Source organism: Bos mutus, chromosome 1, assembly GCF_027580195.1.
Source record: "Bos mutus isolate GX-2022 chromosome 1, NWIPB_WYAK_1.1, whole genome shotgun sequence".
Classification (NCBI taxonomy): Eukaryota; Metazoa; Chordata; class Mammalia; order Artiodactyla; family Bovidae; genus Bos; species Bos mutus.
In genome coordinates, this window is record NC_091617.1 from 75,073,630 (window position 1) to 75,092,827 (window position 19,198).

A 19,198-nucleotide genomic window follows, 5' to 3' on the forward strand; every position below is an offset into this window, starting at 1 on the left:
ACCTAGGTTCAAAGGCACATATATAAATCAATATTCACATATACAAATCAATATTCACATATACACAAAGTAGTTAAGAGTTTTATTTAAGAATAAGTTCAGTTCAGTTCAGTCACCCAGTCACATCCGACTCTTTGTGACCCCATGGACTGCAGCACACCAGGCTTCCCTGTCCATCACCAACTCCCGGAGCTTACTCAAACTCATGTCCATCGAGTCAGTGATATCATCCAATCATCTCATCTTCTGTCATCCCTTTCTCCTCTTGCCTTCAATCATTCCCAACATCAGGGTCTTTTCTAATGAGTCAGCTCTTCACATCAGGTGGTCAAAGTATTAGAGCTTCAGCTTCAGCATCAGTTCTTCCAATGAATATTCAGGACTGATTTCCTTTAGGATGGACTGGCTGGATCTCCTTGTAGTCCAAGGGACTTTCAAGAGTCTTCTCCAACATCATGGTTCTAAAGCATCAATTCTTTGACACTTAGCTTTCTTTATAGTGCAACGCTCACATTCATACATGACCACTGGAAAAGCCACAGCTTTGACTAGACAGACATTTGTTGGCAAAGTAATGTCTCTGCTTTTTAATATACTGTCTTAATATGTTGTCTAGGTTAGTCATAGCTTTTCTTCTAAGGAGCAAGCGTCTTTTAATTTCATGGCTGCAGTCACCATCTGCAGTGATTTTGGAGCCCAAAAAATAAAGTCTCTCTGTTTCTATTGTTTTCCCATCTTTTGCCATGAAGTAATGGGGCCAGATAGCATGATCTTAGTTTTCTGAATGTTGAGTTTTAAGACAACTTTTTCACTCTCCTCTTTCACTTTCATCAAGAGGCTCTTATTTCTGCCGTAAGAGTGGTGTCATCTGAGTATCTGACATTATTGATATACTTCTCCTGGCAATCTTGATTCCAGCTTGTGCTTCATCCAGCGCAGCATTTTGCATGATGTACTCTCCATATAAGTTAAATGAGCAGGGTGACAAGAAGCCTTGATGTACTTCTTTCCCGATTTAGAACCAATCTGTTGTTCCATGTCCAGTTCTAACTGCATACAGATTTCTCAGGAAATTTTCCCAGGTCAGGTGATCTGGTAGTCCTATCTCTTTCAGAATTTTCCAGAGCTTGTTGTGATCCACAAAGTCAAAGGCTTTGGCATAGTCAATAAAGCAAAAGTAGATGTTTTTCTGGAACTCTCTTTAGCTATTTAAGGATTTTTAGTTATTTATTTTTTTAGTTATTTAAGAATAACTAAATTAAATCAACTAAAAACACATTTCTTGGCTTGATTAAACAATACTGACAAATGCTAAACCTGTGACCAAAGAGAAAGATCCCAATAAAATCTGTCCACCCATATTAACCACAAACTCATGTGATTATGAGGCAAGTACTCCCATAAACTCAGTCCAGTATTACAAAGGGTACATGCTCCTTCAACAGGGCGCCAGGAAAGAAATGCTACTACTACGATATTCAAGACACCACGTAAGAGTTAAAAAAAAAGGCAAGGAAGACAGGAAGGAAGGAAAGAGGAGGGAACGAGGAAAAAGAAGAAGGAAGGGAAGGGGCCACAGTGGTGGTAAGAATACAGATCTTTTTAAACTCTTCTACATCTGTCTCCCCAATGGAAATGCTACCTGCCTACATTTGTACTCTGTTAAAAAACACAATAATATTATACAACAACAAAGTTAGACATGTTAATTCACCCACAGAAAGTTGTATAACTCTACTTCTCATGAACAATGTTGTTCAGAAAAAAGTATCTATCCCAAGAGGAAAGGACCTTGAATTCTACATTAGGTTGTTCTGGATGATTATAAGCTACAAAAGAGAGTTGACTCCAAAAATCTGTAAAAAGAGATCTGGGTGAAAATTCAGAGAGGAGTTTTCCAAAGCCCCGCTGCTGGGTAAGAACTTATTAGTTAAGCAGACTCTACAAGGAAGCAGAAGAGCACAGAGAGAGGAAAAACAAAACAAAACAAAGAATCCGGACAGTTGATGAGTAACAGGTGATGCAATGTTGATCAGAAAAATTAGCACTGTTGTTTCGGTCTCCCCTATGAGGTGCCTTGGACTAAAATAAACAAATAAGCATTATCATACATCCTTCAACATCAAACTTGAATAATGCAAATTTTTATTTAATATTAAAACAGTCTAGTCAGCTGGAAGTCACAGTTTTCTACAATTAAAGAATCTCTTGATAGGACAGCCATATTCTAAACTAAAGCATCAGCGAAAAGTCAAAAACGTCTGGAAAAAAAAAAAAGTCTTGAGTTTTTAAAGGCTAGTCTCATAAACCTCCACAACTAGATTTCTCATCTCATCTCTCCACTGCACTGGACAAGGGGAAACATTTCAGTAGGTCAAACAGTAGTGGAGGTAACAGGAGGCCTGCAAAGGCAAGAAAACCCCTAAAGATTCCTCAAATCATACCATATCGGAATACACTTAACTCTGCTTATTTCACCCCCACCTTTTAATTCAGCACAAATCAGAGTTGTTACAAAGGGAGAATGGTGGGGGAAACACCGAGCAAGAAAGCAAAAAGGAAAGAACAACTATTAACTTAATATGTAGCACAGACCTTAAATACATGATTTTAAACTTCACAGCAGCCCTTTAGGGTAATGTAGAGTTATCATGACTTCTTTAGTTTGGAACCTGAGGGGCTACATGGCTAAATGAGACGATGGAAGTCTCAGCTAAAAGTTAAACAGATAAGATTCAAACTCCATAGTTTATGTGTTCCGTGTTGTGTCACAGTATACCCAGGTCGGAGGCAGTCAGAACTGCAGAGACATTTCTCTGGCATCTTACTATAGCCGGGACCAGTCATTCATATACTTCTTAAACACTTAATTTCTTCATCTGAGAAATGCAGTTATTCACAACACTGTATACTTTATATAGTATAACAATGAGATTATTTATTGTGATTGCTATTTAGATTCCACAGGCATAAAATAAAGTATTTTGTTTTCCCCAATACTGCTTTTGCCTGAACGGAAAGAAAAAATATTACAGGACACCAGGAGCATTTATAAGAAGCCAACTTCATTACTCTGTGATTTTTAAAATAGACGCTTTCCTGTCTATAAAACATAATCACTTCTTTCAGCTTCCAGACTCATCTCCAAGGAAGTCTTGACTATAGAGAAGCAACACATCCTGCAGTAAGAAAGAGCTCCTGTGTGATAACAGAAGGATGAAAAGGAATCCCTCTTTTTTACTTACAATTCTGATCATCACATAATCATGGTTTGTTTCTTGAAACAATAGCTAAATAAACTCACACCAGGTGTCTCACACTTGCCTGGCATTGAACAAGGAGTTCCAGAGTAATAGAGTGGCTCAGTAGGAGAAAGAGAAGATGCAGACTGGTTCACTAATAACCCTGAAATATTTATTTAATAGGGTGACTGCATGTGCCAGTGTGCCCAGGAGAGTACACAAAATTTCTCAGTACACAAAATATCATATGGTCATTCTACTATTAAAAATGATAAATCATTTTTTTTCTTTATTATAAGTTAAGACAAGGGTCACGAATAGCAGAATAGGTATTAAAAAAGCAGACACAGCGTCAACACAATGAAAAAGGAACTGTTTTTAAGAAATGCTGAAAATATAACACAAAAGCAATGATCAGTAAGTAAAATTCAAGTCTTTTTACAAACCATATACTACTGCTAATTTTAGTCATTTTCAGCTTAAAGACAATATAATTTAAAAATATATACAGAATTAAATAGATCACTGTTTTGAGGCAGGGTATCATAGGAAAGTGAACCCACTAACAAAAAAGAGGGAGACCAATGACCAGTCCATGACTCCTGTTCAGGCTACATTCAAGGTTTGCTCTCCCTAAAGTTGTGGGAATAACCCATAGGCAGGTATCTTGTATGGAGCTGAATTATCTCTTAAAAATTCATTTATATCAAGAACTTCAGAACATGACCTTATTTAAAAATAGGGACTTTCAGGCAGAATTATTTAAGAGAAGATCATACTCTATTAGGGTGGGCCCTCAATCCAATGACTGGTGTCCTTACAAGACAACAAGAGGACAAAAAGATACAGGGAAGAAGGCCATGTGACAACAAAGGTAAAGACTGACATGATGCAACCACAAGGCAAGGAACGCAGACGGCCAAGAGCCACCAGAAGCTAAGAGGAGGCAAAGAAGGGGTCTCCCCTAGTAAGTAGCATTGCCCTGCCAACACTTAATTTCAACATGCAACCTTCAGAACTGTGAGAGAACCAAGTTCTATTGTTTTACGCCACCATGCTTGTAGTGATTCGTTACAGCAGCCTACAGAAACGAATTCACACCTTTTGTCAAATTAACCGTTGTCATCTTTTAAGATTTTACCACTTAAACAACGACCAAAGGGCAATAAACAGTGGTCCATGGAGGGGGCAACCCTTGGACAATGCACCCCAAAAAGGGGAAAGTTTTCCTGCCCGGCCAGCAACCCTACACTGAGCCTGTGAACACAGAGAGTCAGAGCTGAGCAGCCCTCCTCCATGGGGTGGAGGGGCATTAAACAAGTTGTACCTCATCCTTCTTCTCCTGAATGCGTCGTCTCTCTGCCTCAATAGCCAGCTTCTCCTGAATCTCCTGAGCAATTTCACAGTCTTGCTGTTCACTGAAAAACAAAGGAGAAAACAACATGAATGGAGAACACAAGGAATGATTTTTCTAACCACAACACAATTTACTGAATACTCACTAAGAGCCAGGGCATATTTTTATCTCACTTAATCCTTACAATAATGATGCAAAGAGGTCAATACCATCCCATCCTATAGCTAGAAAAACTTGAGGCCCAGAGTAGTAAAATCACTTCCCTAAGGTCACAGAGAAAATAAGTGGTAGAATCAGAACATGATCCCCAGATACTATAATGGAAAGCTCCTGGCCTTTTCTGTATGATCATATCCCAGGTTTAATTCCTGGGTCGGGAAGATCCCCTAGAGAAAGAAATGGCAACCCACTTCAGTATTCCTGCCTGGAGAACTCCATGGACAGAGGAGCCTAGAAGACTACAGTCTGTGGGCTTGCAAGAATCAGACATGACATAGTGACTAAACCACCACCACAGTCCCTCAAGATTCTGCAAAGGAGATATACACTATGAGAATAAGATCCACAAATATCCAAGTATGCACAAAGTACACATAAAGTAAGAGTGAATTCACTAAAATGTCAGTAATACTGTGGTCACTTAGAGGTGGTGGTATGACTTCAAAACAATTTTTATATATTTTTAATTAAGTACATTTTTTTCAGATTCAATAAAACTTTAAAAATGGGGGGGTGGATGTATATTCCACAGCTTCAGGTGCCAGGAGAAACCTCTGTGGCTCATGCCAGTTTTCTTAACACTCAGGCCACTAAGGCAACCAAAGGTTGTAATGCTGCTGCTCCCATAGTTTTGTTTTGTACTGGCATTCATGGATTCAAAAAGGACTCACGCAACATGTGCTGTCATCCAGGCACCATGCTCAACACTGAGGACACAAAACTAAATAAATCTCCATCCTGTACTCAGAACCCCACAATATACTTTGCTGGGAGAAACCAGACACATCATTTTGTGGGGAGAAACATGTCCTTACAAACAGCACAAATGAAACAGCAGTTTCAACAAGAAATGGGGTTTGGGTATCACAGAGATGGTCTTTTGGTTTCAGGTTTCAGGAACAGTCAGACTAGACTAAGTTGCATTAGTTGTGTCCAACTCTTTGCAACCCTATGAAATGTAGCCCACCAGGCTCCTCTGTCCATGGGATTCTACAAGCAAGAATACTGGACTGGGTTGCCATGACTTCCTCCAGGGGATCTTCCTGAACCCAGGAAAAGTTAACAGGCAGCTTATAACTCTATAGAGTGTGATAATGCTGGGGAGCCAGTGTTTACATGGCCCTTACAACCTTTAGTTGTTACCTGAAGCGATATACATATGCTTAGAGCTTAGTATCTAAAAGATGCTGGAACAAAACTACAGTTGTGGCTTACACATGCAGTTCACTTGCTAAACCAATATTCCCTTTTATTCTTGCCCTGCCAGTTGAACTTTAGAGTATTCAACAAATCTAGTCTTGGTTGTATACTCCCTGTTTAAAAGCAGCCTTTGGTACCTGAAAAGTGTTGGGGGCGGGGGTGGCGGTAATATCCTAACTTCTCTGGAGGAATAGAAATCCACACATTCTATTCTAACAAAAGTGAGGGGATGAACACTATTCTTGTTTGTATAAGGAAATGGTCCTTTTCAACATGTTTGGACATAGACAGTTGGAGATGAAAGCAGACAGGCGCACATACAGGGATGTGTATGTACATGTAGAACGTGCACATCGGACAGGAAGCGGGAAGGGAACACATGAGAGAGCGCAGGCCGGAAGTGGAAACGGCAAGCTGTTTTGGTCACTAGTAGGAAAACTACTGGACAAGATACCTGGAGACCTGATTTCCGGTCCTGCCACTATTAACCAGTGAATCATGCCCTCTCATGTTGTCTTATTAGCTGCAAAAGTTTTGGGATCTAATGACTTCATATTATAGATACAATATTATAGGATTCTGAACCATCCAAACCACAGAACTGAAAATAAAAATCTACTCATTCATTATTTCTATATCCTCTTTTCATTCACTCACTTTTTTGAACTGATAAAAAAGTATTTATTAATCTAGTTTTAAAAATATGGAATTCTTCATGAATTTTCAAGTCACTTTGGCAAGTGCTCAGAGTTTTTTCCCTGAGTCCCTTAAAAACAATGGCTATTTTTTATTCATATGTGTGTTCTCTGGTGCCTTTCATGGTTGAAAGGGTTATTTTATTTAGCAAGAGTCAATAAGAATGTTTATGAACAAAATAAGAAAACTGAATAAAATAATGAATAAAGTCCTCTCTGCAAATAACAGAACAGAAAAACCCTTCCTCAAAGATGGAAAAGTAATAGGCTCTCATGTTTATTTAAATAAGACAAATAAACTAAATAGAAGGGTCCCTTCACCTCTTCCTTTACTCCTTCCTTCTCAAAATGATTTTGTAGTTAAGTCTACCACTACAGATTGAAGTACAGGAACCTCTCTCAAAGAAGAGATGTATTCTGTGAGCTTTCAAAACATTAAAAAAGAAGTTTAAAAAGTCATTATGATGGAACAGACCTTAGACATGATCTCTCTATTTAGGAGGAGATGGAGAAGTAATTTTGGTCAGACACTGAAGTTATGAAGTGAACGGAGGGTACAATTCAGAACTTTCCAAAAGATTCTGCCTCCATATAAAAAGCAAGGGGTTCTTGACTTCCCTGGCAGTCTACTGGTTAGAACTTGGCACTTTTACTGCTACAGCATGGGTTTGATCCCTCAAGGAACTAAGATCCCACAGGTCAAGTGGCATGCCCCTCCCCCAAAAGGCAAGGGGTTCAAGGAAAATAAGAGCAACAAACATTACTAGGAAATAGTAAAGGAACCCAGTAGACTTCAGAAAATTCTGTGACATCCAGTATTTTGCTAGATTCCCCCCAAAACCACAGGAGGCAGAGGAGACAGAGATCACTTTCCCATCGCACAGTTAAGGAAAAGTGAGACACAGAGCTCGACCAAATGGCTCAAAGCCATCAGTGAAAAGTGCTAAGTCCTACCAGAAACTGCATGTCCCAAAACCTACAAAGGAATCCCAACAACAAAGACAATTTTTATAAATCAAAAAAACTATGGGATCGTCACTGTAGGATTTATAATCTAATAGTGAAAGGAATCAAAGGGACAGACAGAAAGTGCTCTCCCCTGAAAACCAGTCCTGGCACAATGCTCTCCCACTCCCCAAGTCCTCACAGGTCTTTATAGCGCTTCTGCAGCTGAGCCTGGGCTTTCAGATCTTCCTCTTGAAGCTGCTTAGCCACCTGCAGATCATGCTGGACCAAACGGTTCCGTTGAACATTCGATGCCAAATGATGCTCAACTGGACAGAAGATTGGAGAGAGGAATTACAATGCTTTGGCTTATTCGTAATAAACTTAAGAATAAACTTAAGAAGAGCCTTTCAATTAAAAAGAACTTCACAGCCATCATTTCCACGTATACACTTAGTAATGCTGCATAATACGCAGCACAGGAGTTGGCATTCTCATCTTTTCATTAAGGAAAAAGAGAATCAGAAAGGTTAAATCATGAGTATTTGGTCAGCAGTGGCAGTGCCTAAACTTCTACTCAAACCATCTAAAGCCAGGGCCGGTGCTCCTCCTGTTCCACAAGTTGCCACTTCATTTAAAAACTACATTTTTCAACACCTGATTTTTATACTGACACACAAATTACAAGTTCACATATATGTACTTTTGTATAACACATATAACTTAGATTTACTTTTCATAATTACATACATAAATATTCAGAAAACTCTAAATCTAGATACCACTAGGTATGTTTACCAATTGGTATCTTTACCAATCTAAGTAAAGGTATTTGGACCCCTATTCTTATGCCAGCCTTCTATATACTCCTGATCCACATATAACCACTGTATCCCTCCTACAACATTAAAGCAAAGGAAATGGCTCAAGTCCCTCTTTTCCTCCGATACACCCAACGGTCTTCTCATCCCCAGCAGCTGTCTCACTTCAAAACACGGAAAAGTGCATTCTTCACCAAGGTGTCACCTGCCTAGACAGATCCCTTGGGATGATGGGTGGTGTAGCCTGATGACTCTGTCTTCTCCCCGCCTCACCGCAAGAAATCTGCCTCAAGGCTACCACTAAAAAAGAAAACTGGAGGAGCTTGCAGGGGGCTATTACTCACTCTCTTGTTCCTGCAGGCTGTGGGCCAAGGTGTGGTCCTCCAGGACAGCAAAATCTCGGCACACTGCAGAGGATGGAGAAGGGCAGACAGAAAAGCTCATTAGTAGCGCTTCAACACAAAAAGAAAAAGGCTTTGTTCAGGACTTCAAAGAATCCATTCTTATAGTTCAGGATGATCAACTTTATAACTGGCAATGTACAAAAGAGTAATTAGTTGGTAAGAAGTCTTCATTCACACAAATCCAGATAGTACCTGCTCAATGCCATGTACAGGTGTACAACAAAGTAACAAAATAATGGTGAGATCCTGGCCTAAGGATGAGGTCCGGAAATTCTAATCCATGTCTATAAAGGGAGGGCAAGTACTGCAGTGACACACACACACACACACACACAGAGCTTATGTCTCAGCCATCTGGGGTTCAGCAGATTCTCTCCCAGAGACTTACGTTTATCCTGATCCTCTCAGGGAAAAACATACCTTTATTAGCCCCTCAGGCAAGAGCAGATCTCTACTTAAAATGTAGTCACATTCAGTGGGTCTACACTTTCACACATGAGTTAGAACTGGTTCTCTAGGTTTCTCTAAATGTAGAGATACCTAAAAAGAATCCGCAAACCAAAAGACAGTAAGAACCTTGGAACCAAGCATCTGCCACTAACCGCCTCCACCGGGACAGCCACCCAGAGTATTTCCTGGACTATTTTTTTAGACACCAATAGGAAGAGATGGTCTTAAAGGTTCATTCCACCCAAACTGTAATTTAAAACTGTTTCTTAAAGCAAACACACACATGAAGGACTCTTGTCATGAAAAATACTGTTCTGTTTAAGGATGTGTGGCTTAGGTGATATATCCTTACTCTATTCCAAACATGTACCTCACATTAAAGAGCAAAGTTCCCAAAGCCTCAGATGCCTGCCATGTGTAAGACTCAAGAACCTGTCCTCCAGGGCTTTTACCAGAGTTTACAGATTTTTTTCCTGCAGCTCTGGTTTTGTTTGTAAGGACATTTAATTAAAACAGAATGCAGAAATATTCCTTTGCCATTCTTAGCACTTACGAACGTTCACATACACATTCACACAGCCCTGTCCCTAGTTGAGAGATGATAAAACCAAAAAGCAGGCAGAGCTTGGAGACATCAGATTACTCTGAAAAGGCTTTATGATGGAAAATCACTTCTGTCTCAAAATCATATTAAACCAAATATGACCTGCTGACCCCTGGCTCAAATGCAACCTCAAAACCAGCAATTTCAATAGAAAGTCCTATTCTTTCACACCAGATATATTCTCATAAAATTTTAGTAACTGAAGCCCAGGTCAAAGTTCTCCCATATATCACAGAATGAACCTACTTTTAAGAAGAGCTAGTTAAACCTTCTGTTTAATAGGTGAGGAAATGAGGCCCACAAGGAAGAAAGGACTTATTAAGGGTTTATACACAGACTGTTGGTGGCAGGGCTGGGAGTCAGTTTTTGGGCAAGCAAGAACTCCTTCTGTTCTTGACGCCATGACAGCCCTCCTGGACTCATGGAAGACCACAGTCAGGACAGACTGAAAGGAGATACAAAGACTAAGATGCTTTCTCTAAAACACTTAGCTATTAATAATTAACATCAATTAATTAAATGGCTAGACATGCATGGATATTTTTCATAGAAAACAACTATTCAGAATGAGTTAGCCAAAATAAATGTAATCAAACCTCTTGCAGAAGAATGCTATTTTAATACGAGTGCTCAGTTGCTCAGTTGTGTCTGACTCTTTGTGACCCCATGGACTGTAGCCCACTAGACTCCTCTGTCCATGGGATTTTCCAGGCAAGAATACCGGAGTGGATTGCCATTTCCTCCTCCAGGGGATCTTCCTGACCCACGGATTGAACCCACATCTCCTGTGTCTCCTGAACTGCAGATGGTTTCTTTACCGCTGAGTCACACTACCTTACTATCTGAAGCACATTTATTAAACTACAAAAGTTTTTATTATTTGCAAACTAAAGGCAGTATTAATTTTAGATTAAGACTAATTTTTTAGATTACTAATGTTTTTCAAACCATGGATGGCAATCTATTATTAGATTATAAAAGCAATTTATTGAGCCTGGGACAAGCATTTCAGAATGACCAACCTGGAAAATAGAGTATATCACACACAGTAGAGGAAACTATGGTTTGGAGAAATCTTTTTCAGCTTTACATACACATACATGCGTATGCAACATGCATTAGGCCACAATGTAAAAAATTATCATTCTGCAATTACATTCAAAAAAGTTTAAAAGCCACTTCAATTTATGTTATTAGGGCAAAAAGTTCTGTCAAAAATATATTTTTTCTATACTTTTAATATTATGCTGAATAAAATAAAAATTATAAAATTAGTGCAGTTTTCCATGTGGATAACCATGTGAAGAAGTCAGCATGACATTAAAAATATGTTTATGGATACATATGCCTGTAGAAAAAACATAAGTTTTTAGTATTTGGCAGTGATATAACTGAATCGAGAACAGTGGTGACCCCAGAGACACAAGTACATGAGCAAGTGTGCCTTTACCACATACCCTGTTCCACTGTTTTACAGAGAAGACTGAAGCAAATAAGGAAAAATATTAATATCTATTAAATTCAGGTGGTAGGTTCCTGGGGTTTGTTATGGTATATTTTATATATGTTTATTTTCTATGTTTTCTGTACTTTTTGTAATGTTTTATATATATTACACTTAAATTCTACAACCAGAATTGTTAATATAAAAACAATATAAAAACTTATAAAATTCACATCTTTTATTTCAGTAGCAGCACACACTACTAAACCAAACACATGATGACATATATGACATATCATAATAAGCCAAGGAATTTATGAACTTATGATTAACTTACTAAGACTCGTGTCAATCATTTCTTAATATTTAAAAAGTAAGGCTGAAATACATTCAATTATTGTTATTTGACCTTCAATCTTATTACAGTAGAGGCTAAACTGGTACCCATAAAATATGGGTAAGGCCTGAGCTAGAAAAGAACCTAGAAGATCTTCCATGACTACAAATATGTACAAGAATCCCTACCTGCATGAAGCTATGCTGCAACACACAGAGAGTTAGCCTTTAAGGTTTACTAAAAACTTCCAAATCATCATCTCATTTATACCGAAGTACTACTTGCTTAATCCATAATTTCTTATACATCTTCCCTCAGTTCACTTCAGTCCTTCAGTCCTGTCTGACTGAATGGGGTCTTTGCGACCCCATGAATCGCAGCACGCCAGGCCTCCCTGTCCATTACCAACTCCTGGAATTCACTCAGACTCACGTCTATAGAGTCAGTGATGCCATCCAGCCATCTCATCCTCTGTAGCTCCCTTCTCCTCCTGCCCCCAATCCCTCCCATCATCAGAGTCTTTTCCAATGAGTCAACTCTTCTCATGAGGTGGCCAAAGTACTGGAGTTTCAGCTTTAGCATCATTCCTTCCAAAGAAATCCCAGGGCTGATCTCCTTCAGAATGGACTGCTTGGATCTCCTTGCAGTCCAAGGGACTCTCAAGAGTCTTCTCCAACACCACAGTTCAAAAGCATCAATTCTTTGGCACTCAGCCTTCTTCATAGTCCAACTCTCACATCTATACATGACCACAGGAAAAACCATAGCCTTGACTAGACGGACCTTTGTTGGCAAAGTAATGTCTCTACTTTTCAATATGCTATCTAGATTGGTCATAACTTTCCTTCCAAGGAGTAAGCGTCTTTTAATTTCATGGCGGCAATCACCATCTGCAGTGATTTTGGAGCCCAGAAAAATAAAGTCTGACACTGTTTCCCATTTCCCCATCTATTTCCCATGAAATGATGGGACCGGATGACATGATCTTCGTTTTCTGAATGTTGAGCTTTAAGCCAACTTTTTCACTCTCCACTTTCACTTTCATCAAGAGGCTTTTGAGTTCCTCTTCACTTTCTGCCATAAGGGTGGTGTCATCTGCATATCTGAGGTTATTGAGATTTCTCCCGGCAATCTTGATTCCAGCTTGTGCTTCTTCCAGTCCAGCGTTTCTCATGATGTACTCTGCATATAAGTTAAATAAACAGGGTGACAATATACAGCCTTGACGAACTCCTTTTCCTATTTGGAACCAGTCTGTTGTTTCATGTCCAGTTCTAACTGTTGCTTCCTGACCTGCATACAAATTTCTCAAGAGGCAGGTCAGGTGTTCTGGTATTCCCATCTCTTTCAGAATTTTCCACAGTTTACTGTGATCCACACAAAGGCTTTGGCATAGTCAATAAAGCAGAAATAGATGTTTTTCTGGAACTCTCTTGCTTTTTCCATGATCCAGCGGATGTTGGCAATTTGACCGCTGGTTCCTCTGCCTTTTCTAAAACAAGCTTGAACATCAGGAAGTTCACAGTTAACATATTGCTAAAGCCTGGCTTGGAGAATTTTAAGCATTACCTTACTAGCGTGTGAGATGAGTGCAATTGTGCGGTAGTTTGAGCATTCATTGGCATTGCCTTTCTTTGGGATTGGAATGAAAACTGACCTTTTCCAGTCCTGTGGCCATTGCTGAGTTTTCCAAATTTGCTGACATATTGAGTGCAGCACTTTCACAGCATCATCTTTCAAGACCTGGAATAGCTCAACTGGAATTCCACCACCTCCACTAGCTTTGTTCGTAGTGATGCTTTCTTTTTTTTTTTTTTTTAATTTTATTTTATTTTTAAACTTTACAATATTGTGTTAGTTTTGTTAAATATTGAAATGAATCCGCCACAGGTATACATGTGTTCCCCATCCTGAACCCTCCTCCCACCTCCCTCCCCATACCATCCCTCTGGGTTGTCCCAGTGGACCAGCCCCAAGCATCCAGTATCGTGCATCGAACCTGGACTGGCGACTCGTTTCATACATGATATTATACATCACCTCCACTAGCTTTGTTTGTAGTGATGCTTTCTAAGGCCCACTTGACTTCATATTCCAGGATGTCTGGCTCTAGGTTAGTGATCACACCATCGTGATTATCTGGGTCGTGAAGATCTTTTTTGTACAGTTCTTCTGTGTATTCTTGCCACCTCTTCTTAATATCTTCTGCTTCTGTTAGGTCCATACCATTTCTGTCCTTTATCGAGCTCATCTTTGCATGAAATGTTCCTTTGGTATCTCTGATTTTCTTGAAGAGATCCCTAGTCTTTCCCATTCTGTTGTTTTCCTCTATTTCTTTGCATTAATTGCTGAAGAAGGCTTTCTTATCTCTTCTTGCTATTCTTTGGAACTCTGCATTCAGATGTTTTTATCTTTCCTTTTCTCCTTTGCTTTTCACTTCTCTTCTTTTCACAGCTATTTGTAAGGCCTCCCGAGACAGCCATTTTGCTTTCTTGCATTTCTTTTCCATGGGGATGGTCTTGATCCCTGTCTCCTGTACAATGTCACAAACCTCATTCCATAGTTCATCAGGTACTCTATCTATCAGATCTAGGCCCTTAAATCTATTTCTCACTTCCACTGTATAATCATAAGGGATTTGATTTAGGTCATACCTGAATGGTCTAGTGGTTTTCCCTACTTTCTTCAATTTAAGTCTGAATTTGGCAATAAGGAGTTCATGGTCTGAGCCACAGTCAGCTCCTGGTCTTGTTTTTGCTGACTGTATAGAGCTTCTCCATCTTTGGCTGCAAAGAATATAATCAATCTGATTTCTGTGTTGACCATCTGGTGATGTCCATGTATAGAGTCTTCTCTTGTGTTGTTGGAAGAGGGTGTTTGTTATGACCAGTGCATTTCTTGGCAAAACTCTATCAGTCTTTGCCCTGCTTCATTTCGTATTCCAAGGCCAAATTTGCCTGTTACTCCAGGTGTTTCTTCACTTCCTACTTTTGCATTCCAGTCCCCTATAATGAAAAGGACATCTTTTTTGGGTGTTAGTTCTAAAAGGTCTTGTAGGTCTTCATAGAACCGTTCAACTTCAGCTTCTTCAGCGTTACTGGTTGGGGCATAGACTTGGATTACTGTGATAGTCCTCCCTAGTGCCTTTCAAAATCAGCCTCTACATTCTTTGCATTTCTACTCTAATTCAAGATGGGGAAGTCACACAACCAGCCACTTTTGTAAATCAGTAACCAGGTTGGGAATTACAGAAAACACTACTCAGTCAGGACAAGTTCAGACAGGATCTTTGCTCCTCCTCTAACCTACTTTGAAGCAAACAGCTAGAAACTGTACTGAGAATAAAGAGCATCAACTTATCTGACTGTTTCCCTGCAGGCACATTTAAGAGGAACCACTGGACCCTGGGCTTTTACCCTCCCTATTCTCAACCTTTCCCTCCCATGTTCATTCTCATTCACCCTAATCTCAGGCTATCTTTTTGCCAGGAACAGCCAACTGCATCATTCTCCATTCTCATCCAACCCTGCAGTCTCTATGTATTCCACCCAATTAGTCCTGGATATAGCATAAAGTAAGACTTCAGGAGATGGAGATGCTCATTAATAGAAAAAAAAGGAAGAAAAACTGGTCAAAAAAAGTCAGAGTTTCATAGACAAAGGACGAAGATGATATCTTATGAATAAAAAGAATTAAGCTCTGTTTTTGATGACAGCATCACAGAGGCTTGTAAAATTATCCAAACATTCAAATAAAAACTAGAAACCTCTTCCTTTCCCATGAAAAGAACAGAGTTTTAGTGATTTTTAAAATTCAGATATGTACATATATACAGTGGAACAGTTTACATAAAAGCAAGCAAGTCTTATAAATGGGAAGTAAGATTTATAGATCTCTCACCTATTTTCCTCAAAAAGAAAGATGATTCTCACTCATCCGTGGATCCCCTTAAATAAATAAATGGCACAGTATTCACCTAGTTAACACAGTTATTCAACAAACATTTACTGAATTCTATTATTAGAAGGGTTAAGTCATTTACAAGTCATCAAGGAGGTGGAAGTGACAGGTTAACAGACAAAACAATAAGTTTGATAAAGGTTATAAAGACCTATTGGAGAAAGGGATGGCAACCCACTCCAGTTTTCTTGCCTGGAGAATGCCATGGACAGAGGAGCTTGGTGGGCTGCAGTCCATGGGGTCACAAAGAGTCAAACATGACTAAGTGACGCAAACACACATAAAAACCAATATACAAGCAACTCCTACAGCTCAACTCCAGAAAAATAAATGACCCAATCAAAAAATGGGCCAAAGAACTAAATAGACATTTCTCCAAAGAAGACATACAGATGGCAACAAACACATGAAAAGATGCTCAACAACTGAGAAATGCAAATCAAAACCACTATGAGGTTATTTCACACCAGTCAGAATGGCTGTCCAAAAGTCTACAAATGAGGGTGTGGAGAAAAGGAACCCTCTTACACAGGTGGGTGAAACTAGGAGCCACTATGGAGAACAGTGTGGAGATTCCTTAAAAAACTGGAAATAGAACTGCCTTATGATCCAGCAACCCAATGCTGGGCATACACACTGAGGAAACCAGAAGGGAAAGAGACACGTGTACCCCAAATGTTCATCACAGCACTGTTTATAATATAAGACATGGAAGCAACAGATGTCCATCAGCAGATGAATGGATAAGAAAGCTGTGGTACATATACACAATGGAGTATTACTCAGCCATTAAAAAGAATACATTTGAATCAGTTCTAATGAGGTGGATGAAACTGAGCCTATTATACAGACTTCTAAATACAGTATTCTAACGCATATATATGAATTTAGGATGGTACCATTTAACACTGATGTATAGAACAAACTAAAGATTTGGGAGAATAATGAAACATGTAAAATATCATGTAGGAAACGAGTTGCCAGTCCAGGTTGTTGGGGCTGGTTTTGGTACCCACATTGCCTAACATTTTGAAAAATACAATTATGTAAAGTTTAAAAATAAAATAAAATTGGAAGAATAAAAAAAAAAAAAAAAAAAATAGAAAATTCTTTGGAGGCAATGGAGCTTAAGGGGGTGAAGGGGAGGGACAGGTACAAGGAGTGGAAGTGACCTGCAATGCTGTATGAGGAAACCTTAAAGTAGCTAAGATACAAAGCCAATGTCACAGAAAGGTTTAAGTAATACATTCTTACTTTAACCATACAAACTAAAAGAGAAACTTTTTTACCCACATCTTTCTGAAAAAATACAACTGTCTGTATCTTAACAAGCTTTAAAAATGCCTAGATTAGTATGTTCTTTCAACTGTCTGTATAATTTTGTATAATTTTGTGAATTATTCTGTTTTAGTGTAAATGCTATTAGTAGCAGATGGAATATATACTCAATACTGAGAGCTGGGTTTAGGCTTGCTTTCCTTTTCTCTGTACACACGGGTACACATTCTATGCATGGGGAAGATGTTTTGTCTTGAAAAGTTGGTAATAAAAAAAAAAAAATTGGTAATAACAGTCAACTACAATTGACACTGATAGAGTACTTTGGGGATCACACTGCACTTTCACACCTACCTCTCCTAACCTTCTGAAGATAGAGGTTTTACCAGTATCCTCACTTTATTTATGAGGAAACTAAGGCTCAGAAAAATAAAGTGCCTTGACCAAAATAACACAACAAATGAGCACATGAATTGGAAACCAAACTGAACTATTCTCGCCTCAAATACTTCTGTTCAAAGAACTCGTAGAAGAAATGGGTCTATATTTAAGTATGTCAGAAAAGAGTGGTATTATTAAATACTAATTAAGATAAGACAAATATGAGTTAGGTTCTTTGAAATTGAGGACGAAATAAAATTCAGGTCAGAAGGTGGATTCCAAGTCTTAAAATAGAGCAATAAAAATGGGACATAGTTTACTTTGTCTCACTAACAATCACAGTTGGCCTATGTTCACTTTTGAAAAGCAAGGACAAAAAAAAAAAATAAAATTCCTGTCATTTGTACAGTGCTTCACAGATGACCTATAAGAAAAACCCTAGGTAGTAACTGCAGTGGGAAATTCCAAGGAAAATCTCCCTCTGGGATCTAACAACCTTCCCCTATCTCCATCCAAAAATCAATGGCTTTCCTTTCCTTTGGTAAGATAGTATTAATGAATTCAGACTAATGTGTCTAATAGTTGTTAAAGACAATTTTAACTAAGAAATGATAGCATATGTAAGTCACTAAGTTCTTGTTCACTGCCCTACAAGAGAAATGTCTCTAAACCATTAAAGAAGAGTCTCTTCCCTGTATTTAAAGTTTTAATAAAACTGCCTCAGTAGAAGAGAAATGGGATGCAGGTAAACTGTGAACAGACCTCATCCTAATGCCAAATCTTCCATACTCTCAATCCCAGCAAAGTTTATGTCCAGGTAGTAAGGCGACATCAACATCACCACCACTGAAACCAACTCCAAAACCAACCCCCATCCATCACCACCACCATCAGCTTCTTAGAGAGGCTCAGCTTTGTCTCTTAATGGAAACACTCTCCTAACCACTTGCCCCAATTATGAGTCCCCAAAAACCCCAAAATTAGGAGCCTCAAAATAGTGTTGAGTCCCTGGGTCACTCTGAAAAGTGAAATTTCCCACTTTCAGGTAGAAAGCTGAAAACAACTAGAATAACATCTGAATAATGCTTGAGCAATTGATTTTTCAGGGATAAATGGTAACTGAAACCTTTGACCCTTCTCTGACTTTTAGTGATTCTAATTTCCATCTTGTGGTAATGAACAAAATTGAGGTACAATATGACAGAGAGAACACAGTGGCACCTAATTTTGGCTGATGTTAACAGCACAGCTGCTCCATTTTCATTTACTTTGTTCCTGCTCAAAAGTAGCCAATGGAAAGAAGTGTTACTTTTCTGATCTCAAGTCTCCAAATCCCCTGTTCTTTCCAATTTACTACGGTTACTCCATCTGTCTGGGAGACAGAGGATCCTTCTCAGCAGAAATCTATAAAATATGGTAATTAAATCAGATCCACCTTCCTGTACTTACTACCCTTGGTATAATTACCCCTACTTACTAAACTACCCACAAAGTACATAGAGATTTCTGCAATTCCTTTGTGAAAGGCAAAGATTTTCATTCCACATATTGTACAACTGATCAGGGCACCAAGTATCATTAACCAATGTGTCAATTGTTTGGGGATTTTTATGGTTATTGGTTTTGGTTTGAGTTTTTCTTGGTTGGTCAGTGTGGGTGTGAAACACACAGAACAGGACAGCCATGTAAGTCTGAGGGGAATTCAGTGACCACTATATACATGGTGGAGGTAGGGACCCTTTCCTTTCTGCCTGTGGCACCTTTCCAAATGTCACCTCTTTATGAACCCAATCCTACAGGACATACAACCAAAACCATCACAACTGACACTTTGCAAAACCCAGCAGATTTACTTATGCTC

General features: G+C 39.0%; 1 protein-coding gene across 2 annotated transcripts in view; it reads right to left on the reverse strand.

The window, feature by feature from the left end:
- The window catches only part of CCDC50 (coiled-coil domain containing 50), an 83,425-nt gene that overhangs the window by 39,051 nt on the left and 25,176 nt on the right, over nucleotides 1–19,198 (reverse strand). For both annotated transcript variants that reach the window (XM_070371790.1, XM_005901192.2), the window contains exons 2-4: nucleotides 8,824–8,886; nucleotides 7,861–7,987; nucleotides 4,570–4,660 (exon numbers count right to left, since the gene is read on the reverse strand). In XM_070371790.1, the coding sequence (XP_070227891.1) occupies nucleotides 4,570–4,660; nucleotides 7,861–7,987; nucleotides 8,824–8,886 (281 nt within the window). The remainder of the gene's footprint in view (nucleotides 1–4,569; nucleotides 4,661–7,860; nucleotides 7,988–8,823; nucleotides 8,887–19,198) is intronic.